Below are 25,377 nucleotides of genomic sequence, written 5' to 3'. Positions count from 1 at the left end.
AGCTGTGTAAAACATAGGCTGGATAAGTTGGGGGTTCATTCTGCTGTGATGACCCCAGATTAATAAAGGGACTGAGCTGAAAAGAAAAGGAATGAATGAAAATTCTACAAGGTATTGTTATATCTGTGTGGGCGTTTGGTCAAAGAAATGAACAAAGAAATGAGTTTTTATGAATTTAGAATATTAATATTATCAGACCTATAGTCAATTAAATTTAAAGCTACAATTTATTTGGAATAAAACAAATGTTTATTTAAAAAAAAGGATTTTTTTGATTGATTAAAAAAACCATAACAACAACGCATAAAAATAAAATAACTAAATGAAATACATGATTTATACAATTATATTAATGTCATTAAGAATTATTCATTCATTTATTTTCTTGTCGGCTTAGTCCCTTTATTAATCCGGGGTCGCCACAGAGGAATGAACCACCAACTTATCCAGAAAGTTGTTACGCAGTGGATGCCCTTCCAGCCGCAACCCATCTCTGGGAAAATTAAGAATTAATTTGACTATATTAATATAAAATTGCTTAAATTAATTTGGTATTCGAAAATGAATATATTTATTATTAAATATGACATAAAATACTCTGCTTCATATACTTCAGCTCATCCCATGAACATGACGTCTTCAGGAGTCCCGTAGGATGTAATGAAGACCACAATACGTATTGTGGTGCATATGTGCCCTCTAGCGGTGAAAAGTGTTTATTGTGAGGGATAGACCAACCAATGCCGAGCTAGCGTGTTTCCCATTACTGATAAATTTCCGGTGACCTGATATTGTGTTTTTTCCATTTTATACGGTTCCTTTTACAGCATCGATGTTGTAATATCATTCAAATAAAATCACTTAAACAGACTTTGCCATTCATTTAGTTGCTCAAGCGTAAAACGAGACAAAAAGCAGTTTACTCGCACTCGCCCTTCAGAATTGGCAGGCTAGCGCAGAAGCTTCATTGAATACACAGGGGGTAAAATAAATGCTCATATTATAAAGACATGGCCGGGGAAATGTAATTTAATGGCGTGCTTCTTATACAATCTGAGACCCAATTTATATTGGATATCACTCAGCCAGTGGAGATCACTGATTTTTAAAGAAAACAGACCTTAAACGAGCTGATTTTGTATCGCCGATTAACCAAGGTTACTGGCAAATTAAAAGTCCTATTAGCATGCTTTGGTATTTACCCTTTTCTGTCACCATTAACTGATATTTGGTTGGTCCAACCCGGTTTGTCTTTCTTCCTTTTGTAAAAAAGAAAATAAGATATCTTATTTTGTCTTTAACTAAAGAAATAATCTAATAAACATTTGGAATATTGGCCTATTTCACAAAATGGTAATCGAGACCAGAAGTAGGGAAAACTTTGTTCTGGTAGAAGTAAAAAGTGCAATGGCAGAGACTAAGAGCAGAGGTTGTGACTTTTTTTTCAGCAAAGAGCCTCTTTTTTTCTTTTCCCTGCTGAAAAATCCAGCTTAAACCAGTCTAGGCTGGTTGGCTGGTTTTAGCTGGTTGACCAGGCTGGTTTTAGAGGGGTTTTGGCCACTTCCAGGCTGGTTTCCAGCCATTTCCAGCCTGGTCTTAGCTGGTCAGACTGGAAAATGACCAGCCAAATCCAGCTAAAACCAGCTTGACCAGCCTGGTTTAAGCTGGATATCGCTGGTTTTGGCTGGACTGCCAGCTTGGCTAGTCTGGTCAAGCTGGTTTTAGCTGGTCATCTCCCAGCCTGACCAGCTAAGACCAGGCTGGAAATGGCTGGAAACCAGCCTGGAAGTGGTCAAAACCCCTCTAAAACCAGCCTGATCAACCAGCTAAAACCAGCCAACCAGCCTAGGCTGGTTTAAGCTGGATTTTTCAGCAGGGTTTTTATCAAATGCATTTTTTAAAGAGCCATTTGGGGTGTGTGTATATAACAAAACCTTTATTTATGTCCATGCACAACTTAAAAATAAACAAATATGACGAATCACAACGTATGAAGAAAGGACAACTTACGTGCGTGAGGTTAACATGGAAATGTAAGTTGCTTGCCCTTTATTGGTGTCATTATTTAAATTCCACCTCATATGTGTATTGGTTGAAACGTGCTGTGATGACCCCTAATAAAAGCCGAAGGATAGTGAGTGAGTAGTTTACAACGAAGGGGTTCACAAGCTACTTTGATTCATCAACACAGTATCACTGATGATTTGTAACCATTCACATTAAACCCAGGGTAGAGTGGCTGAGTGAAGGTGGTCTGGACTTTGTGGATAAGAGTCATTGTGTTAGAGACGCTGTAGAAGGACAGAATTCCTGCACTGTGATCCACATACACCCCTACTCTACTGCTGATGGATTGTACTGGGAGAACAGTTTTTAGGTCATTGTGAATGAATGAATGATCACCGGGATAGCAGAACAAACACCATGACTGATCATTACCTCCAAATATACAGTCTTTACTTTGTCCCTTCCTTCTGATGCCCTTATATGACACTGATATACACACGCCATATCCACTCCACTTAATCTCCCAGTAACACCGTCCACTTACACTCTCTCTACACAACACCTGGCACAACTGATCAAATCTGTCTGGATGATCAGGATACGGCTGTGGTGTGTTAGTGTAGGTAATCATGTTGCTTGACAGGCAGAGGTATTTATTCACTGTGTTCAGATCCAGAGTGAATCGAGAATAATCTGATGGAGTGAAAATACACAGAAATCAGCAAATATCAATGTGTTTTATCTTCTATGAAATTCCCACTGCAGTTAAGAGTTAAAAGATTTTATAATGAAAAACGAATGTAATCTTTTGCATAAACGTTTCAAGAGTTCACACTTAGCTGATGATTGATTATAAAGCTTATTTGGCAGGCTTATTTTTTTTTAAATCCTGAAGTTCACGGTTTTGCATGGCCAAAAGTCTTTATATAAATTATCATTCATAAGCTAAATTATTAAACTCTTATGTCATGATTTTCTTTACATGAAGATCATAAAGACACTTACATTTTAGGAAGTCTCTCGTGGTCTTGGGAACAATGTTGGCGAATGTGTCTTTGAAAGGGTCATTCAATATGGGTGTCCCTAAGAAATACAGACATAAAATTACTATAACATTTTAAAGTGTTATATATAACTTTCATTATTCATTCTTTTTCATTTCAGCTCAGTCCCTTTAATATTCAGGGGTCGCCACAGCGAAATGAACCGCCAAATTATCCACCATATGTTTTATGCAGCGGATGCCCTTCCAGCCACAACCCATTCCAAATTCCATTTTCCATGAAGTTTGAACCCACAACAAAACTACAAACAATTTTTTTACACCACTACTGGAACACACATGCACATGACAGCACCACCCCATGACACACACAAACACACAATCAGAATCTGCCACTTAAACTTAAAAGTTTGAAAATGAGTGTGGCCCTCAGATAAAAACATGAAACATGAAATGATCCACTTTGATGAGGGAAAATGTAGACATTATCAGGAAGATTTACGTTGATTTTATCATTATCAGAAGATTTAGGTTGTGTCTTAATGAAAAATAAATTTGAGGATTGAAATGTAGCCTTATTATGGTGGTTTAGTAACATTTTTTGCAGAATTCGTTTCTAAGAAGCAGATTCATCTCTAGGATTTTACCTTTGTCAGAGGTCTTCCTGATCTCCTCTTTGCAGAAATCCTCCAGTTTGACTTTCAGCTGTTGAACAGATTCTTTCAAGTCATCAAAAGACAAGAGAGGATTGAAGGAAACATCTGTAGACTCAGGAGGAGCTGAGAGAGACTGGAAACTCTACAGAAAACAGAAATTCAACTCATCACATCCACACTGCACACACTCATTAGCAGAAATCCAGTCGACTGCTGATTCTGCTCTCATGAACTGTTTCTCTGTGCGTCTCCTGTCATTGCAGGATCAAGTCCACTAAGATGCTCTAGATCAGTGTTTCTCAACTGGTGGGTCGTGACCCAAAAGTGGGTCGCAGGAACATTTTCAGTGGGTCGCCGAGCGTGTGGTCAAAAAAAAAAAAAAAAAAAAAGTAAAATTTGTTACTTATTTTGCTTATACCGGACTTTTATTTTGAAATGCGTGCGCTACAACCCTACCATTTGACATGTGAAATTTCATTTAATTATTGCAACAAATACGTCAAAGCGCAAGTACGACCTTGAATATGTAAAGTATGGATTTATATATTGATGACAAAAAAGACTTAAAGCCTCAGTGTGGCATATGTAGAGAGGTGCTTTCATAAGAGAGCATGAAACCTTCTAAATTTAAACAACATTTAGAAACCAGACAACATGTTTTATTAACAGTTTATTATTAACAGTATTTTTATTTGTCATTTTTACTTTGTAATACTTCTATAATTTGATCCATTTTGTTAAATGACAGCAATAAAATAGTGTTTATTTGTAAAGGCTGATTTATACTTCTGCGTCAAACGCCGGCGTATGCTACAGCGCTGACGCATAGCCCTTCGCCGTGGCCGTCGGCGTCGCTGACGTGCACCTCTTAAAAAATGTAACTACACGACGCAGCAACGCGTAGCGCAAGCTCTGTGATTGGTCGGCTTGGTAGCGCTGACAAGTCTGGGCGGGACTGAGAGCCGCGCGAATGGTGCGAGCCTGATGGAGCGATTGTTTACAAGTGTGGAGTCCCGTGAAGGAGCTCCGGATGGAAAGTTTTGTTTTGTGTTTACCTCATAGTTAAAATTGTTGCACGTCTGCCGGTTCCTGCCTCCAAATGAGCAAGGTTGAGCTACTGGTACATCCCGGAAGTGTTCAGGAAAAGCAAAAAAGCAGAGAAGAAACTCGACACAGAGGAATATTTACACCTCACTGCCCACTAGCATTTCGGAAGTGTTAATGCAGACCGACAGAGACAGCGCGCAGAAGTATAAATGAACAGCTACGCGCGTTGCATGCGACTTGGGTTACGCCGGTCACTTGACGCAGAAGTATAAACCAGGCTTAAGTCTTGGTGAATTTCTCATGATGTATCTGTCACTACTTGTTTATGTTAACAAACAAATACAAATTAAGTATATTTCCTAAAATTGTATTATAGTTCCTAAAAATTTGGGTCACGGCTTGATGACCATGTAAAAATGTGGGTCCCATGGCCAAACCAGTTGAGAACCCCTGCTCTAGATCACTTTTACCTGCAGGAAATGGATGTGATCCTGTGTGTGTGAAAGCTGCTCCAGCTCAGCACCTCTCCTCCTCAGATGATCGATCTCCTTCTCTAGTCGCTTCATGAGTCCTTCAGCTTCACTCACTGCAGTCTTCTGCTGATCTCTGATCATCTGTGTGAGCTCAGAGCGTCTTCTCTCAATTAAGCGGATGATCTCAGTAAAGATCCTGTCAGTGTCCTCCACTGCTGTCTGTGCACAGCGCTGTCGATCACAATCACACAGCCTGTGAGACACAGTGAGCTTCAGTGAGACTCAAGCTCTTTGTCTCCAGACTCACCTTCTGAGACTCCACAGCCTCTCTCAGCTGCTGAAGATCCTTCTGTCTCTGCTGAACTCTCTGCTGGAGCTTCATCTGTGTCTCCTTCAGCTCTTTCTGGAGGACAAACCAACATCAGCAAGTAACTGTCACATGTCCAGTATTTACTTAACCCGTGTGGATTGGTTAATTATATTATCAGCCCCTACGTAATAGTCGTACTTCAATAAAATAATTAGTGGCACTTTAGATGACTGTGTGAAATCTACATTGAGCCCATTTTACTGTATACTTTCTTTTTCTAATAACAATTTGCCTGTATATCAAGGATTACTAAACTTGTTCCTAGAGGTACAAGCGTACACACACAAGCGTACCGCGCCAAAACCCAAGTGAACTGCACTCAGGCACACCTCTACCAACTGGGCCAGGGCCAGCCAAGTGAACCGTGCCTGAGTCTGATTCAGAGCACTCGCACTTTTCAAACTATCCGGAAAACAGGCCTGGGCACAGTTAGGAGAACATAGTGTGAGTACGGCCTAAGACTACTATCCAAATATTGGTAAAAGACTACAATCCAAATATCGATATTGGACAACTATCCAAATATTGGTATAAGACTACTATCCAAATATCGGTATAAGACTACTATCCAAATATCGGTATAAGACTACTATCCAAATATCGGTATAAGACTACAATCCAAATATCGGTATAAGACTACTATCCAAATATTGGTATAAGACTACTATCCAAATATCGGTATAAGACTACAATCAAAAAATCGGTATAAGACTACTATCCAAATATCGGTATAAGACTACAATCCAAATATCGGTATAAGACTACTATCCAAATATTGGTATAAGACTACTATCCAAATATCGGTATAAGACTACAATCAAAAAATCGGTATAAGACTACTATCCAAATATCGGTATAAGACTACTATCCAAATATCGGTATAAGACTACAATCCAAATATCGGTATAAGACTACTATCCAAATATCGGTATAAGACTACAATCAAAAAATCGGTATAAGACTACTATCCAAATATCGGTATAAGACTACTATCCAAATATCGGTATAAGACTACTATCCAAATATCGGTATAAGACTACAATCCAAATATTGGTATAAGACTACTATCCAAATATCGGTATAAGACTACAATCCAAATATTGGTATAAGACTACTATCCAAATATCGGTATAAGACTACTATCCAAATATCGGTATAAGACTACTATCCAAATACCAAATATTATATATTGCAATAAAGTTTATGACGCCAAAAGTGGCTGATCTGTTTGGGGAAATATTTGACTGTGTGTCACTGCATATCAAACCACTTAAATGATATAACTAAAGCAATCTCCACTGTGCTGAGAGTGAGCGCTTACTGAAGACCGCATCATCGATGAGGCAAGCGTGCCCAGGCCCGAATGTAATGTGAGTGCGGGTCATCGGGGGAGATATTTACCGATATTTAGATAGTAGTCTTATACCAATATTTGGATAGTAGTGTCATACCGATATGTAGATAGTAGTCTCATACTGATATTTGGATAGTAGTCTTACACCGATATTTGGATAGTAGTCTTACACTGATATTTGGATAGTAGTCTTACACTGATATTTGGATAGTAGTCTTATACTGATATTTGGATAGTAGTCTTATACTGATATTTGGATAGTAGTCTTAAGCCTGATTTATACTTCTGCGTCAAGTGACCGGCGTAACTCACGGCGCAGGCAACGCGCGTAGCTGTGCATTTATACTTCTGCGCGCTGTCTCTGTTGGTCTGCATTAACACCTTCGAAACGCTAGTTGGCAGTGAGGTGTAAATATTCCTCTGTGTCGAGTTTCTTCGCTGCTTTTTTGCTTTTCCTGAACACTTCCGGGATGTACAAGTGGCTCAAACTCGCTCATTTTGAGGCAGAAAGCGGCGGACGTGCAGCAACTTTAACTATGAGGTAAACACAAAACAAAACTTTCCATCCGGAGCTCCTTCACGGGACTCCACACTTGTAAACAATCGCTGCATTGGGTTCGCGCCATTCGCGCGGCTCTCGGTCCCGCCCAGACTCGTCAGCGCTACCAAGCCGACCAATCACAGAGCTTGCGCTAGGCGTTGTTGCGACGTGTAGTTACATTTTTTGAGAGGTGCACGTCAGTGACGGCGACGGCCACGGCGAAGGGCTATGCGTCAGCGCCGTAGCATACGCCGGTGTTTGACGCAGAAGTATAAATCAGCCTTTATACCGATATTTGGATAGTAGTCTTATACTATATATATATATATATATATATATATATATATATATATATATATATATATATATATATATATAATATTTATATTTAATAATCATTCAGCTTCATAAACATTTGTCAATGAAATAAATGAGTTGTATGCTGAATTGTACACCTGTCACACTCTAAAATTTAATATTAATTTGGTTAAGAGCTTATAGGAAAATCAAACTGAATTTGTACTGTATGTGTGTGTATGTGCATGTCTCATGAAATAGGCACCAGAGATCATTTTTATGATTGTGTTAATTATATTTGCTAATTAAATTACATTATAAATGTAATATAATTAAACAAACTAAACAAATTAAACAAAATAAAGTATTTTCTATTTTTTGACTGATTATTTTGACAAAAGAAATTGGCATTTAAGTCATATAATTCATCTCAGGCATTTTTTGTTTTAAATATAAAACATTTACAATAATGACACTGCACTTTCATGCATATAAAAACAGACATTATATAATACAATGTACACTTCAGTTACATGCAACTATTTTTACTGAAGCAACATTTAGTTCTTTTAGGAGAATGAAATATTTATACCTACCACTGATGACACTAAATCTAGTTTTTATTTCACCACTAATTTATTTCATTTATTTATTTTTTTTACATTCAATAGATAAAAAAGTCATAATATTATTGAAATGCATGACGATGTGTGAATGATGACAAAATGTTTATTTTGGGGTGAACATTCGCATCAAGTTCATACCTGTTTCTCTGTCCTCTGTGCTGCTGTTGACATAGTTTCGTGGTTTTTATGTTCATACTCTTTACACATCAGACATATGCACATTTGATCAGTGATACAGTACATTTCTAGCTCCTTCTCATGTTTCCGGCAGATCATGTCCTGCAGTCGTTCTCTGGCATCAATCACTTTGTGTGGCTTACGAGAGTGAAACTCCTCATGACGATCAAAATGAGTTCGACAGTAAGATTCCTGACACACCAGACAGGACTTGATTGCTTTGTATTTAATTCCAGTACAGACGTCACACTGCACATCTCCAGCTCCAGCGTAACAGTCAGCAGGAGGTTTAGTCTTTAGTTTCTCCACCATTTCAGCGAGAATGGTGTTTTTAGCTAAAGCAGGTCTCGGATTGAAGGCTTCCCTGCACTGAGGGCAGCTGTAGACTCTCTTGTCATCCTCCTGATCCCAGCAGCCTGTAATGCAGGTCTTACAGTAACTGTGTCCACAGGGAATGGTCACCGGGTCCTTCAGAAGATCCAGACACACTGGACACATGAACTCCTCCAGCGAAAATCTAACTTCTGCCATTTTACTGAATACAGCAGTCGATTCATTTTCGGTTTCACTTTCCCAGTTTTTTTTTTTTTTTTTTTTTTTTAACTTTCAACAAGAAGACAAAATTATACATAAAAAAAGTATAAATCCTATAACAACAACAACAACAAAGACAACAGAACAAAACAAAAAGATAAGCAAAAGATACCCCCTACCAGGGGTAAAATTAATTGCAAAAATCACTTTGAATCTATCTTAAACCAAGGTCACAGTGAGGTATAAAAGGTCACATATACAATACAGTCCGCTGGGTATTACAGAAAAGTGACAATGTTGTAAGATTCACATATTGTTATTGATTTTAAAGCTTTAACATTGCTGGTGGTAGAGATTGTATTCAAATAATATTTCAAATCTTTACAAAAAAAAAAAGAAAAAAAAGAAAAAGAGGCTTTACAGACAAACATTTGCATTTGTGTATAAAAATGTTGCTAGTAATATAAATAATTTATTAAATAATAAATATAATATTTATTTTTTTACTTTATCAACATTATAAAAAAAACAAAAAAAAAACATCCCTATATGACTAAGATGAATTATTTAAAAGAGAGACACATATAAACTAAATTCTTTCCAAAAAATCTTAACATGGGAACATTCCCCAAAAAGATGATCAACAGATTCATTTATTATTCCACAAAAGAAACAATGTGGATTTTTTTCAGGAAGCATTATATATATATATATATATATATATATATATATATATATATATATATATATATATATATATATATATATATATATATATATATATATATATATATATATAACAGTCAATTCAATTCAGCTTTATTTGTATAGCGCTTTTACAATGTAGATTGTGTCAAAGCAGCTTCACATAAATGGTCATAGTAACTGGAACAGTGTAGTTCAGGTTTTAGTGTTTAAGTTCAGTTCAGATCAGTTTTTTCTCAGTTCAGTGTGATTTCCATTATCCAGTGATATCCAGTCACTGGATAAACTCAATGTAGCAAATTTAATGAAACCTCTTTAACCTTATTTTTAAAAATTTGTTGGGTAAAGACCACACAATCTTCCAGGGAATGTCATGAAATAAATTATTCCAGTGAAATATGACATGAGGAATAGAGGTTATTCTAAAAAAGAAGCCAAATCATTCTATTTCTGAGAGAAGGGTTAAGCGTGAAACACATTTTTCCAATCACCGTTTCACAAGCATTAATCAATGAAGTAAAGGGGAGAACAGAATCAAGAGAGATTTTTAAAAGGGCAAAAGCTCCACTGGGAATTGCGTCCATGGCAAACTCTTGTGCGGTTATAAGAGCACAGTATTTACTTAAGAGCTCAGAATAAGAAAGTAAATGACCATTATTATAAAAAAAAAAAATGAGAAACTAAGCAAATATTGTTCTTAAACCAACTAGGAAAAAATATAGGTTTATCTTTATAACAAATGTCATGGTTATTCCAGATATAATGCCTACGGGGACTGACGTTGTGTTTATATATTAGATGCCATGCCAATAATACTTTAAAAGAATACATTTTATGCAACTATTGTATGTTTAGTGAATTGGTTTATAATCTACATTAATTCTTCTTAGTGTGTATGTATTTACAGTATGTATCTATGTATGTATGTATGTATGTAATGTATGTAATGTATGTTTGTATATACAGTTAAAGTCAGAATTATTAGCCCCCCTGAATTATTAAACTGCTTGTTTATTTTTTCCCCAATTTCTGTTTAACGGCGAGAAGATTTCTTTAACCCATTTCTAAACATAATAGTTTTAATAACTCGTTACTTATAACTGATTTATTTTATCTTTGCCATGATGACAGTAAATAATATTTGACTAGATATTTTTCAAGACACTTCTATACAGCTTAAGGTGACATTTAAAGGCCTAACTAGGTTAATTAGGTTAACTAGGCAGGTTAGGGTAATTAGGCTACTTATGTTTGGTTTGTTCTGTAGATTATCTAGAAAAAACAGCTTAAAGGGGCTAATAATTTTGTCCCTTAAATGGTGTTTAAAAAATTTAAAACTGCTTTTATTCTAGCCGAAATAAAACAAATAAGACTTTCTCCAGAAGAAAAAATATTATCAGACACACAGTGAAAATTTCCTTGCTTTCTTAATCATAATTTGGGAAATATTGAAAAAAGGAGAAAAAAAATCGAAGGGGGCTAATAATTCTGACTTTAACTGTATGTATTTCATTCATTTATACATTTTCCTTCGGGTTAGTCTGTATTTCAGAGGTCACCACAACAGAATAAACCACCAACTATACCAATGTTTTACACAGAGGATGCCCTTCCAGCTGCAACCCAGTACTGGGAAAATGTTTGTATGTATGTATGTATGTATGCAGGAGCGCCGCTGGCCCCTACGGGCCCTCTGACAAGTAAAGGGGGAAATTGCGAACGAAAGTAAAGAGCGGGGGTAGGTTGTCGAGGATGAAAGTGAAGAGCGGATGGAGGTTGTTGCAGATGAAAGTGAAGAGTGTGGGAGTGGGGGGGGGGGGGGTTCGGGGACGAAAGAGAAAACTAGGTTGGGGGTAAGGTTTGGTATCACGGACAAAAGTGAAGACTGGAGGGTGGGAGTTTTGGGTGTCGTGGACGAAAGTGAAGAGCAGAGGGGGATGTCAGATAAAAGTTAGGGGGGGGGGGTGTCGTGGGTGAAAGTGAAGAGGGGGGTGATTATAGGTTGTCATGGATGATAGTGAAGAGCAGGGGGTGGGGGGGCTGGCGGGGTGACTTATGGGTGTCACTGGCCCTTTAAAATGTCTTTGGGGGCCCCCTAAATGTGTGGGCCCTCAGAATCATTCTAACTTCCCCCCCTAGCGGTGCTCCTGTATGTATGTATGTATGCATGCATGCAAACAAACCTATTTATTTATTTATTTATTTATTTATTTTCTGATGACCTGCTCAGACTCTTTATGCTCCCTTGTACTTGTTCAAGCTACCAATTTACTAAATTCAAAAATAGTTTGTTTGTTTTTTTCCCTGGAGATCTTGTTTGAACTTTTTTGTATGTGACTATGCCTTTGCATTTGTCACTTGGTTAATCATGTTATATCCATAACATAGTTGCATTCCTTCATTAGGGGCTTAAGTGTCTGAATGCTTTCTGGAGCCATTGTATATTAAGATTTTCCAGCAGAGCAGAACAATCATCTGTGAACAGATAAACCAGAGCGCTGATTGTCAGCTGGCAGAGCAGACAGACAGATAGCTGATTAGAGCTGTGGAGCCATGAGATGAACATAACCTGTGACAGGCAGACAAATTAGGAGAGAGCTAAAGAGATTTATGTGCTCTAATAATATCCTCCACTAACACATTAGACATCCATAGATGATGTGGGATAAATAAGAGAGCACATCTCTATTCTGAAATCTACCAGGGACAACACAAGATACTGTAAGGTAAGATGCTGCTACTGATGGAGAATTACCACAACACTCAAACAAAGGATGCATAGTAATAAAGTACAATTTTATAGTCAGGTTTTGCGAGGTATCTTTGTCTATCGAATAATTTTATTTTAGACTGCAGTCTGAGTATCACATTTTTAGATAAATATTTAAAAGGTTTCTGTGGAGAGGTAAGCGTGATCAAACACCCAATCAGGGGGGAGAGCATGCTAGGAGCCCGGCGGCTAATCAGCGGGTCAATCAGAAATGATAAATAACACCTGTCTTTCTAGTGATTGGGCCGGAGAGACTCCCTTCTTAAGGAGAACGGGAGGAGCAGTCGGGAGAGGAGAGAACACACACACACGCATACACCGTTACCTGTGTGGTGGCATTAAACATTAAATAAAATATTTGCTTACCTGAATCGCCGACCCTGTCTTCTTCTTCCCTCAACAACGAACATTATTACAGTTTCATTCATTCATTTTCTTTTCGGCTTAGTCCTTTTATTAATCTGGGGTGGCCACAGCGAATTGAACCACCAACTTATCCAGTATATGTTTTACGCAGTGGATGCTTTTCCAGCTGCAACCCATCACTTGGAAAATTTAAGAGTTTCATTTATTCATTCATTCATTCATTCATTTTCTTGTCGGCTTAGTCCTTTTATTAATCTGGGTTCGCCACAGCGGAATGAACCGGCAACTTATCCAGCTAGTTTTTTAAGCAGCGGGTGCCCTTCCAGCTGCAACCTATCTCTGGGAAACAATCAGACACACATTCACACACACACACTCATACACTAAGGATAATTTAGCCTACCCAATTCACCTGTACCGCATGTCTTTGGACTGTGGGGGAAACCGGAGCACCCGGAGGAAACCCACGCGAACGCAAGGAGAACATGCAAACTCCACACAGAAACGCCAACTGAGCCAAGGCTCGAACCAGCGACCTTCTTGCTGTGAGGTGACAGCACTACCTACTGCGCAACTGCTTCGCCGGAGTTTCATTTAATCAAATATAATATGTTCAGTTAAGTTCCTAATCCTGACCTTCTCATAATTTTCAGAATTACCAGTCTACACAATCGTCAAGTAACTGTAGTTTATTATCATGCCACGAGCTTTGAAAAAAGAACTGATAAAGGCTGTTGTTTAACTGTAAAATCTGCTCTGTAAACCCTAATGTTGTCTTTACTTAAAGGAACAAGTAAAGTTGACTGAACATTAGTTAAAATTTAGCATTTTGGTCCTGCAACCTAAAAAATATGAGTTTATTTAATTTATATGCACTAAAAATGCATAAACGGTTCAGCGCTAAGCATTTTTTTCTACTGGCACAATCGGACCAATGGTTCAGATTTTTACTTGCCCTGCCAATATTTTCACTGGCTCCTCCAAAAAAAAAAGTTAATAGCTATTTCTTAGCCACAAATAATACAAAAAAGTGTCAAAATGTTTGTAAATATGGAACTTAAATATTTTAAAAAAATATATAAATGCGTAATAAGTAAAATTCAAAGTGTTTTAAAACAAAAGATGGCTAAAGACCAGCCAAACTGACGGCAAACTGTACAAAAGATCACTTAATTTTTTTTAGTCGTGGTGTACCCTGGTATATGTCTGCTTCCAAGACGTTAGAAAGAAATGTTTTCCTTTAGCATCATCATTTATTGTTACTGCCATTCAATTCAATTCAGCTTTATTTGTATAGCGCTTTTACAATGTAGATTGTGTCAAATCAGCTTCACATAAATGGTCATAGTAACTGGAACAGTGAAGTTCAGTTTTTAGTGTTTAAGTTCAGTTCAGTTTAGCTCAGTTCAGTGTGATTTAAAATCATTACTGAGAGTTCAAACACTGAAGAGCAAATTCATCGATGCGTAGCTCTACCAGTCCTGAACCAAGCGAGCCAGTGGCGACAGCGGAGAGGGAAAAAAAAACTTCAACTGATAGGAGAGTGAAGAAAAAAAACCTTGAGTTGCTGTCTCTTCCCTGTACTAATAACGTGCTCACAACATCAGATCAGATAAGAAGAACCGAGTAGGTAGCATTTGAAGGCTTGAAAATACGAACGGTTTCTCAATTCTAAAACTGTATTTGCACACAATTGACAAATAGTCACAGGCAAATTTAACTTTAGTACCAAGGCACCAGTGGCCCGATCGGGCCAGTAATGATCCTGTCTACTGTCCCAAGCATCCCACACGCTGGGTCCAGGCCATCGGGCAGTCCTTATTGTTAAGCCCTGATGAACTTAACATTTCAGTATGGTAAGTTCAAAATCACGATTAATCCTTTGAAAAAAAAAACCGGGTCATTTTTAATGTCGTCTTGATTGTAAAACTCTAATATGTGCAACCTTTTGCAAGGTCTTTTTATTAATCAGAAAACAAGGCTTTATGTATAATTATTCACCATAATGGGAATGAATAGCTACTTATTTTTCTTTTGAACCTTTTTTTTCATATTGTATAATTACACACAGAGACACACACACTGAACTGAACAGTTTAAGTATAATCAGCCAAAGTTAAATAGACTTAAATATGCAAGTTCTGGGAGACTCCGTTACTCAATAAAATTGAGGCAACGAGTTTACTCAATTAATTTCGTTCTGTCAACTTAGGGTTTCCGTGTGTACATACTAAAGAGTCAAACTTAAATTAAACTGCAAAAACTGAAAATTGTTGTTTTTGTGCTATATACTTTATTAAAATAGTGTTATGGTGAACTAGAATGTTTTAGCAAATACTGTTCATTTATTTGAGTTTGTTGTTGTTTGTAACCTCAGAAAATACTGTACACATTTAGACCAAAGTTTAAGTCTAAATTGTTGGCTTTGTGTTCTTGGCCAAGATGTATTAATGAATCTTTTAACTCTCTTTCAGACCTTATCCCTAAAAATGCCTGAACAAGGGTGAGTGGTGGTGATCTCTAAGACCAGCAGCAATAATCTATGCCAATCTAATATATTATACCTCTTTACTAACATGCATTTTTTTGTTTGTGTTTTTTTCTCTACAGTCAAGAAGTAAGTATGCATACTTTTCTTTCTTTCTTTTTTTTTTTTTTGGTAACACTTTATTTTGATGGTTCATTTGAGTATTAGTAGACTGTCTGCTTAATATCTGTTAATTCTGCTCCTTTAACAGACATTTAACTGACTATAAGAATCTTTGCAAGTACATGTCAACTTACACTAACACTAACCCCAAACTAACAATCTACCTATAATATACTAAGAATTAGTTGGCATGTAGATGCAATGAAACTTAAATTCAACAAACGGACCATTAAAATAAAAGTGTGACCTATTTTTCCAATAATTGACCATAAGTTTGATTATGTTATGATCAATACCTGTACTATTTTATCTTTTTAAACTTTTTATCACATCTGTGGCCTAGAGGAAGTCCAAGATCTCAGCCTCAAGAAAACTCATGCTAAAGGTTGGTGTGCAACACACACAAATTTACATACTCTTAGCAAAAAGATAACGTGTATTACACATTTTACAATGATTTAAATCAGCCACTCACTAAAATATTATTTAGTAACATTTTGTAACATTTTTAGCAACATGTGACAAAAAAGCATATTAGATCAATAATCACTTGATGACATGTAAAAGACAAGATAATTATAAACTGCAATCAATATTTTCCCCACTATGTTTAAAACCAATTAGTTTTGCCCAATTGCCAACAAAAAGAGTATGATAATCTATTCTTTTGTATTTTTGACCTAAGGACAAGAGGATTGTTTTAGAGTCAACACTAGATGGCAGACATGTTTCTAAAATAATATGATATTTGGCATGTACAATTCTCACTTAAGAGTATTTGTATAGGGTAGAAAAGCAAGCCGGTCCCAGTTCTGAAAACAGACTTAAAGAGTGAAAATAATAATAATAGTAATAATAAAATTAATTAATTTATTGATTGATTAATAATAATAATAATAATAATAGTAATAATAATAATATAAATAATAATAGTAATAATAATATTAATAATAATAATAATATTTCCCAGAGATGGGTTGCGGCTGGAAGGGCATCCACTGTGTAAAAAATGTCCTGGATAAGTTGGCGGTTCATTCCGCTGTGGCGACCCCAGATTAATAAAAGGACTGAGCCAACAAGAAAATGAATGAATTAATAATAATAATAATAATAATAATAATAATAAGGGTGAAGCAGTGGCACAGTAGGTAGTGCTGTCGCCTCGCAGCAATAAGGTCGCAAGTTCAAGCCTTGGCTGGGTCAGTTGGCATTTCTGTGTGGAGCTTGCATGTTCTCCCTGCATTCGGGTGGGTTTTCCTCCGGGTGTTCCAGTTTCCCCCACAGTCCAAGAAATGCAGCGCAGGTGAACTAGGTAGGCTAAAATTGTCCGTTGTGTATGAGTGTGTGTGGAGATGGGTTGCAGCTGCAGTGGAGATGGGTTGCAGCTGGAAGGGCATCCGCTGCATAAAAACATATGCTGGATAAGTTGGCGGTTCCTTCCACTGTGGCGACCCCAGAATGATAAAGGGAATAAGCCGAAAAGAAAATGAATGAATGAATGACGATAAGTCAAGATGTGACATAAAATCTGTCATTGTTGTTCTTCATGTTCACTTATTATTAATACGAATCGTCTAGTTTTACATGTTGACTATTGTAAAACAATTATGTAGTCTAATCCTGTCACAAATTAGACAAAATGTGTAGACACCACACGTTGAAACAGACTAACTGGCATTAATTTGTTCAGAGTTTGATGGTGGCCAAAGCCAAAGAGGAGCTGGATCAGGAGGTGTTGGATAAAGAGGAGGATAAGCAGAAGTATCTGATGGAGAAAGCTCCTCCTCTGCAGACACAGAGCATGTCATTCTCTGAGCTTCAGGTAACCTCATGCGTCCACTTTTTAATGTGCAGTTTTAGTCATTAGGTGCCACATAAAAAACCTGACAACTTGAAATCGAATGGTACAATCACTGCTGTCACATCACCCCACCCGTATTTCCATATTAGCTTTCATAAGGGTGATGCAAATGTATTGCCCAGTGCCTGTCCATCTTAATTTGACTAATTGCAATGTAAATAGTCACTCTAGCCAGCCACAATCATTAGTATGAGATGAATGTCTGTGTAAATTGATAAGCTGAAAAATTTGCCTTTTGATATTTGGTTGTCATAAGAAAATGCCTTTCCGATGTTGTTAGTTGACACCCTGTGTAATGTTATACTCATTCACTGAATTAACATTTCTGGCTCCTTTAGGGACTCTGTCAAGAGCTTCATGCTAAGATAGATTTGGTGGATGAAGAGCGCTATGATATTGAAGCCAAAGTCTTACTGAATAAGCGTGAGGTATGACAATCCACATAAACCATGCTTTAATAACCAGTCAGACAATGTCATAACTTGGTGTCTTCATCTGGTCTATTTGTGGGGTTCTAATAGTGTGCATGTCTGAGTATTTAGCTTTCATCAAATTTCATTTATTTCCTTTTTAAAATTGTATTTATTTATGAACAATGGCGTATATAACAATGAGGTTCACATGGTAAACATATGGAATGTGGGTTGTTGGAATCCAGCTAGCAAAAATCATGTGGCTCAAATCCGGCCCACACCAGACACTTACATCCCGCCCACATTCAGAATGGAATGCTGGCACTTGGGTGGTCCGCTCCTATTTGCAAGATCTGGGCCACAATGAAGCCATAGCAATTTCACATATCATCCAGAATTCAACTAAATGAACCAGAACTTACCCTATTCTGGGTCACAGTTTGCTTTTATTCTGGCTCAGATCGGGCCCACACTAGACACTTACATCTGGACCACAGACTGAATGGAATGATGGCACTAGGGCGGTCCGCTCCTGTTTGTCAGATCTGGGCCACAAATAGCAAAATAGCAAGATCTGGGCCACAAATAAGTCAAAGAAATACCTCGTATTAGCCAGAATTCAACCAAATGAACCAGAACTGACCCTATTCTGGGTCACAGTTTGCTTCTATTCTGGCCCAGATCTGGCCTATTACTTCTAATAATGGATTAAATATGGGTAACCGACAGTGAATTGTATTATTTCATCACAGGTTGTGCCTCACTTAATTTATTTTATTTCTTTATTTTTTTTCTACTTGGCTAGTTTGCTGTAACGACTAGTCTGTTCAAGCAAGTTCTTAAAAGTTACAGCTTAAATAAGCAGTTTTGTTAAATTCCAAGACCTAAAATTACAAACCGTGGCAATTCAAGTCATTAAAATGCAAGCAGTTGTTTATTCAATGTATTATTATTAATTATTTTAGTTAGTGCTATTCGACAAGGTTTTTATTTCAATACATTTGGCATTGATTTTGTTCTATATAAAACTCACACATTTTATCCGTCTGCAAATTGTTATTACATACTTTCTCACTTACTCAAACGACATGTAAGATGTATTGATTTACTCAATAGTACTCATTCATTGAATTCAGTTCAAGTAAAAGTGATGTGAAGCATAATGAAATAAGGAAAGGGAATTAGGGTTTTGTCAAAATTTTATCATAATTGATCACAGGGGATTAATTTAAACCCATGTTAACTCAAGGTGGAATATAACAACGCAATCTCACAGCAATTTGTAACTTTTTGATTCAGTGGCTAATTCGAATGTATTTGTATGATCTAATTCGTACAATTTAGTCTGATTTGCTCATCCCTCAATGACGGTTTGGGTTAGGGGTGGGGTTGGGTGCCACGCCTCCTTTTTAAAATAGTGCAATTTCGTACGACTGAACTCGTACCAATTCGTTCGAATTAGCAACTAAACTGACAAAACGTAAAGTACTTACATTTCCTCGTGAGATCAGGCTGAATATAATGTATTTTATGCTCAAAGGTGAACCATATATTAATGATAACATTCTCTGTCCATTCTCTAGATCAAAGATTTAAACATTAAAGTTTTGGACCTGAGGGGTAAGTTCAAGCGGCCCCCACTGAGGAGGGTAAGGGTGTCTGCAGATGCCATCCTCCGGTCACTGCTAGGCTCAAAACACAAAGTCTCCATGGACCTACGAGCCAACCTCAAATCTGTGAAAAAAGAAGACACGGAGAAGGTATGATGGCATATGAATTCAGAATACATACAAGCCTATACAAGAGCCTTAGAAAAATGCTTATTTCAGAAGATAATTTTAGATGACACATGTTTTGCGTCTGAACTCTTCATATATATATATATATATATATATATATATATATATATATATATATATATATATATATATATATATATATATATATATATATAGTTGAAATCAGAATTATTAGCCCTACTTTGATTTTTTTTTTCTTTTTTAAATATTTCCTAAATGATGTTTAACAGAGCAGGGTCATTTTCAAAGTATGTCTTATAATATTTTTTCTTCTAGAGAAAGTCTTATTCATTTTATTTCGGCTAGAATAAAAGTAGTTTTTATATTTGTTTAAAAACATTTTAAGGACAAAATTATTAGACTCTTTAAGCTATATTTTTTCCAGTAGTCTACAGAACAAACCATCGTTACACAATAACCTAGTAACCTAACCTGTCCAGTTAACCTAATTAACTTAGTCAAGTCCTTAAATGTCACTTTAAGCTGTATAGAAGTTTGTTGAAAAATATCTAGTAAAATATTGTTTACTTTCATCCTGGCAAAGATAAAATGAATTAGTTATTAGAGATTAGTTATTAATAATAGTAATAATAATAATAATAATAATAACAATAATAATTATAATAATAATAATAATAATAATAATTCCTTACATTTATATAGCGCTTTTCTGGGCACTCAAAGCGATTTACACATAGCGGGGAATCTCCTCATCCACCACCAGTGTGCAGCATCCACATGGATGACGTGACGGCAGCTGATTGGTGGAGAAGGGACAGAGTAATGAAGCCAATTATGATATGGGGATGGTTAGGAGGCTGCAACCTAGCTATGTCATGTGGTCTCCCATCCAGGTACTGACCGGGCACAGCCCTACTTAGCTTAGAAATGTGTTGGAAAAAACCTTCTCTCCATTAAACAGAATTTTTAGAAAAAATAAACAGGGGGGCTAATAAATCTGACTTCAACTTTATACATATACATGTTGCCTCAGAGCAAGAAGGTTGCTGGTTCGAGCCTCGGCTGGTTCAGTTGGCATTTATGTGTGGAGTTTGTGGAGTATGTTCTCCCTGCGTTCGCATGGGGTTCCTCTGGGTGCTCCGGTTTCCCCATACAAGTGAATCGGGTAGGCTAAAATGTCCATAGTGTATGAGTGTGTATGGATGTTTCCCAGAGATGGGTTGCGGCTGGAAGGGCATCCGCTGCGTAAAACATGTGCTGGATTAGTTGTATAAGTTTCTTTTTTGAAAATTTGGCAGCACTGGCCGGCAGCATCTTTGATGGAAGCGCTTACACCTCGCGCATGTGCAGCATGGACGGAACATTCCATTATTTATTGGGGCCCCTGGTTTGGAAAATAAGTAATAACGTTAAAATCTTAACAGTTATAGACAGATTTTAAAAAACACGATAGAAAATCTATAAAAGAGCTATATGATTAATATAGGCTTCTTGTCATTGGTCGGATGGCCCTAAGTGGCTGATTACCTCGGTTATTGGTTAAGTCCAAACTTGTTTGGGATGTAGTGACACACAGTCAAATATTTTGCCAAACAGATCCACAACTTTTGACGCTCATAGATAATCATAAAACGTATTAGGAGGTTTGCTGAACGTGTTTTTAATAAACTATAACATGATTAATAAATATGAAACACTCCCTTAAAAGTGATATTGCATCTTCAGTTTCAGGTTCAGGAGCACTTCGCACTCACACAACAAGTGTACAGCTCCAAACCCCAACCGAACCACACTTTAGCACACTTCTTCCAACCGGGCCAGGGCCGGGCAATTGAACCACGCCTGGACCGGATTCAGAGCACTCACACTTGTCAAATGAACCGGGAAACGTGTCTGGTCACGGTTCGAATAGCATAGTATGAGTGCACCCTAGCCCAGGGGTGTCCAAACTCGGTCCAGGAGGGCCGATGTCCTGCATGGTTTAGTTCCAACTTCCTTCAACAGACCTGCCTGGAAGTTTCTAGTATACCTAGAAAGAGCTTAATTAGCTGGTTCAGGTGTGTCTAATTGGGGTTGGAACTAAACTTTGCAGGACACTGTCCCTCCAGGAATGAGTTTGGATACTCCTGCTCTTGGCCAAACGGTAGGGAGTGAGTCCAGGCAGAGTTGGACACTGTACAAAGGTATATCTGTGCAAATGCATGCATATGATATCATATAAAAAGAACTACACAGGTAGGTAATTGTTTGGGATGGTCCAATGCTCCAAATCCCGCTGATAATGATTCAGATAATGGGGGAAAGCTTCTATCTACGAAACATGTTAAAACATCACAAACCTACTTATGTATTGCTTACTTCCAAACTGTCTGGACTGGGACTTTGACAGCTTGGATCAAGAAATAGTCAAAGCTCATCATTCAGATATGAAATTAAGCAATACATCCTGACAAGGCAGAGCTTAGGAGAGATGAGGCGGATGACATCATCACCATCAGCTGTTTAAAAGGGCAGAGGCTCATGGAAATCAAGGTGGAGGAGAGAAAGGCTGTATTTTAGAGAACAAGCAGTGTGTCCGTGACACAGTGATGATGTAAAATCCTTTCAGAGTTTTATGAATATAATGGAGGTTGGGTGTTGTATGACTGGCATGAGAGTGGACAACAGAAGTATGATGCACTGAAAGAATGGCTTTTGTGTTGATGTGCAGCTGAATTCAATAGATATAACCCTTATGTGCTCAAAGAGATAAAACACTGCAAAGGAGACCAAACCCTACATAGTCAAGTGAAAACAGAGGATTAGAAAGACTAGGCGATGATGGTGATCTACATTTGCCAGCAGTTTTATTAAGTACACCTCGCTTGTACCACTGTGGACCTGCACACATCTCTTACGACACATTGTTAATTGCCATAGATTCAAATTCACACTACCTGACAGAAGTCTTGTCGCAAACAGATTAACATCATACTTCTGTTGTCAACTCTCATGCTCAATAACATTCATATCTGATGACTGGGTTGGCCAATCCTGGAGCACTTTGAACTTCTTTGCTTTTAGGAACTTTCGATGTGGTGGCAGGAGAAAGAGCGCTATCCTGCTGAAGAATTTCCCCTCTCCTGTGGTTTGTAAAGTAATGGGCTGCACAAATGTCTTGATACCTCAGGTTGTTGATGTTGCTATCTCTGCAGATCTCTCCGAACCCCAAACAATAATTTTTCCTTCATCAAACTTGTCTGATTTCTGTAAGAATCTTGGGTCCATGTGGTTTCCAATATGTCTTTTGCTGTATTTATGATGATTGGGATGCAGTTCAACAGATGATTCATCACAAAGTTTACCTTCTGCAACTTTTCCAATCGATCAACTAGACTTTTTTCAGGTAGTGTAAATGAGTAAATATTGATGAAACACAAATGTTTGAAATATATGTTTACTTTTGAATGGCGGTCAATACAAAATGATTCCTTTCAGAACTAGTTGGTTCTAGCACCATTAAAATTAATTATTATATATATATATATATATATATATATATATATATATATATATATATATATATATATATATATATATATATATATATATATAATTTAAGTCAAATCTTTCATTCATTCACTTCATTTTTCAGCTTAGTCCCTTTATTAATCAGGGGTCGCCACAGTGGAATGAACCGCCAACTTATCCAGCATATGTTTTAGGCAGCGGATGCCCTTCCAGCTGCAACCCATCACTAGAAAACATCCATACACACTCATTCACACACATACACGGACAATTTAGCTTACCTAATTCACCTATATCACGTCTTTGGGTTTGTGGGGGAAACCGGAGCATCCGGAGGAAGTCCACGTGAATACATGGAGAACATGCAAACTCCACACAGAAATGCCAACTGACCCAGCCGAGGCTCGAACCAGCGACCTTCTTGCTTTGAGCCGATTGTGCTACCTACTTAAGTTGAAACAATTAATTTGAATGAAATCTAATGGAATAATCTGATCATATATCACATTTATGTTTATCAATGAAGCTTAAGAGAACACTTGTGTGTCTTTCTACAGAAGAGGCCGGTTGAGGACAGCGATTGGAGGAAGAATGTAGAGGCCATGTCTGGTATGGAGGGAAGAAAAAAGATGTTTGATGCAGCGAAAGTCTCCACCCAGTGAAACCTAGCGAATCTCAAAGAAAAGTCTATGCAGCCATTTGGCAACTGAGGTTTAGAGTTGCATTCTAAATCAAATACCAGATTATAAAGTAGGCTAGTTTAATAGTCCAGTTTATTTCATGATTATTTTCATGATTTTAGGTTGAAGGAAGGTAGTGGAGTAAAAGTACAGATACTAAACTAAAAATGTACTCAAGGCAAAGTAAAAGTACACAATTTTAAAACTACTTAGTAAATTACAATTCCTGAGAAAACTACTCAATTACACTAATTTGAGTATTTGTGATCAGTCACTTTACATCACTGCCATTAAGTAAATAATTACCAGCTCAGTGTATGTTTTATGTCAATATTCAGTTATTATGAAGAGTCAACTCAAGGTGTGACAATGTATGTGACAATGTATGTATTATGTGAATAAACATAAGTGAAACAGTTATCGATGTATACTTGACTCAATACATGTGTAGTCTAACTCGCATTTCTCTGAAAATTGTGTCCATGGATCATAATACTAACCTGCAGTGTTGAATATAAATATTCAAAAATAAAAAAAGCACAAAGTATGGAAAGTCCGATAACTGCTTTTTTTTTTGCGTGCCATATCAGTCAAATGCCTGAAGAACTGAGCACATGTGCTGTGTTTCTTTGTTTATGCAAATGTTTAATTTGCTGTTGAATAGGCCATCACGCATAGATGATGAGATCAGGAGCTGGAGCAGGAAGTGAGGCACTAACTGTATCATCTGAAGACAGTGGACTCCAACCCTTATTTGCATACTGTGGATCTCTGTCTTCTCTGTGTTGGCCCTGGGTGGAGTGTTCAGGCCATACTGTCTTATTTAACGTTTAGCAGACAAAGTTCATCATGACGTCTTTCATGTGGAATGTTTTTTCTTTCTCTGTCTTTCTGTAATGCATGAGTGAATACAGAAGCATTTGTACATGTAACAATATTGCGGAAACATGTCATTCCAGTAGTCTATTATTTCCTTTCAGGCCAAACGTACTGGATTGACTGCTATACTGCTCCGGTCAAAGTACAGCAGGTCGGTTTGTCTTTTATAGGTGTGGCACAGGAATAAAGTAAACACTTCCAGCCCTTTGAATGAATTTTGAACTGAAGAGCAAATGCCACTGTGAGTAGCTGACACTGAAAATGATGTCCTATATGCTTGACTTGTGTACTGAAATGTCATGGAATTTCTGAGCTGACATAAGACAATAAGGCTGCATCCTTTTTAAACATGCACAGCATTTGACCTCATCTTCACTGCTATGTGATGTAATGCAACAGAACCAGACGGATGTCTTTTACTGCATTAGATGAGGTCATTTTTATATATTTGTAGTGCTGTTGCCTCACAGCAAGAAGGTTGCTGGTTCAAGCCTCGGCTGGGTCAGTTAGCGCTTCTCTGTGGAGTTTGCATGTTCTCCCCACGTTCAGGTGGTTTTTCTCCGGGTGCTCCGGTTTCCCCAGTAAGTCCAAAGACATGTGGTACAGGAAAATTGAGTAAGCAAATTGTCCATTGAGTATGTGTGTGAATGAGTGTGAATGTATGTTTCCCAGTGATGGGTCGCAGCTGGAAAGGCATT

General features: G+C 37.3%; 2 protein-coding genes across 2 annotated transcripts; one reads left to right on the top strand and one right to left on the bottom strand.

Annotated features, from left to right (window-relative positions):
- Positions 1-1,915: 1,915 nt before the first annotated feature.
- ftr57 (finTRIM family, member 57) lies at positions 1,916-9,160 on the bottom strand. The gene is made up of 6 exons (XM_087306504.1): positions 8,513-9,160; positions 5,494-5,589; positions 5,184-5,417; positions 3,658-3,808; positions 3,013-3,090; positions 1,916-2,700 (listed from the first exon to the last, which is right to left on the bottom strand). The coding sequence occupies exons 1-6, from the start codon at positions 9,080-9,082 to the stop codon at positions 2,183-2,185; spliced, it is 1,647 nt and encodes a 548-aa protein (XP_087162630.1). The 5' UTR covers positions 9,083-9,160; the 3' UTR covers positions 1,916-2,182.
- A 3,185-nt stretch (positions 9,161-12,345) lies between these two features.
- On the top strand, positions 12,346-24,892 carry tnni1a (troponin I type 1a (skeletal, slow)). The gene is made up of 7 exons (XM_087306505.1): positions 12,346-12,516; positions 15,401-15,436; positions 15,920-15,961; positions 17,267-17,398; positions 17,776-17,865; positions 19,434-19,610; positions 23,678-24,892. The coding sequence occupies exons 3-7, from the start codon at positions 15,953-15,955 to the stop codon at positions 23,780-23,782; spliced, it is 513 nt and encodes a 170-aa protein (XP_087162631.1). The 5' UTR covers positions 12,346-12,516; positions 15,401-15,436; positions 15,920-15,952; the 3' UTR covers positions 23,783-24,892.
- The last annotated feature ends 485 nt before the right edge of the window (positions 24,893-25,377 follow it).

Source organism: Danio rerio, chromosome 23, assembly GCF_052040795.2.
Source record: "Danio rerio strain M-AB ecotype USA chromosome 23, GRCz13ab, whole genome shotgun sequence".
Lineage (NCBI taxonomy): Eukaryota > Metazoa > Chordata > Actinopteri > Cypriniformes > Danionidae > Danio > Danio rerio.
Note: the sequence above shows the minus strand (reverse complement) of the source record. Positions and strands in the feature narration are given on the sequence as shown.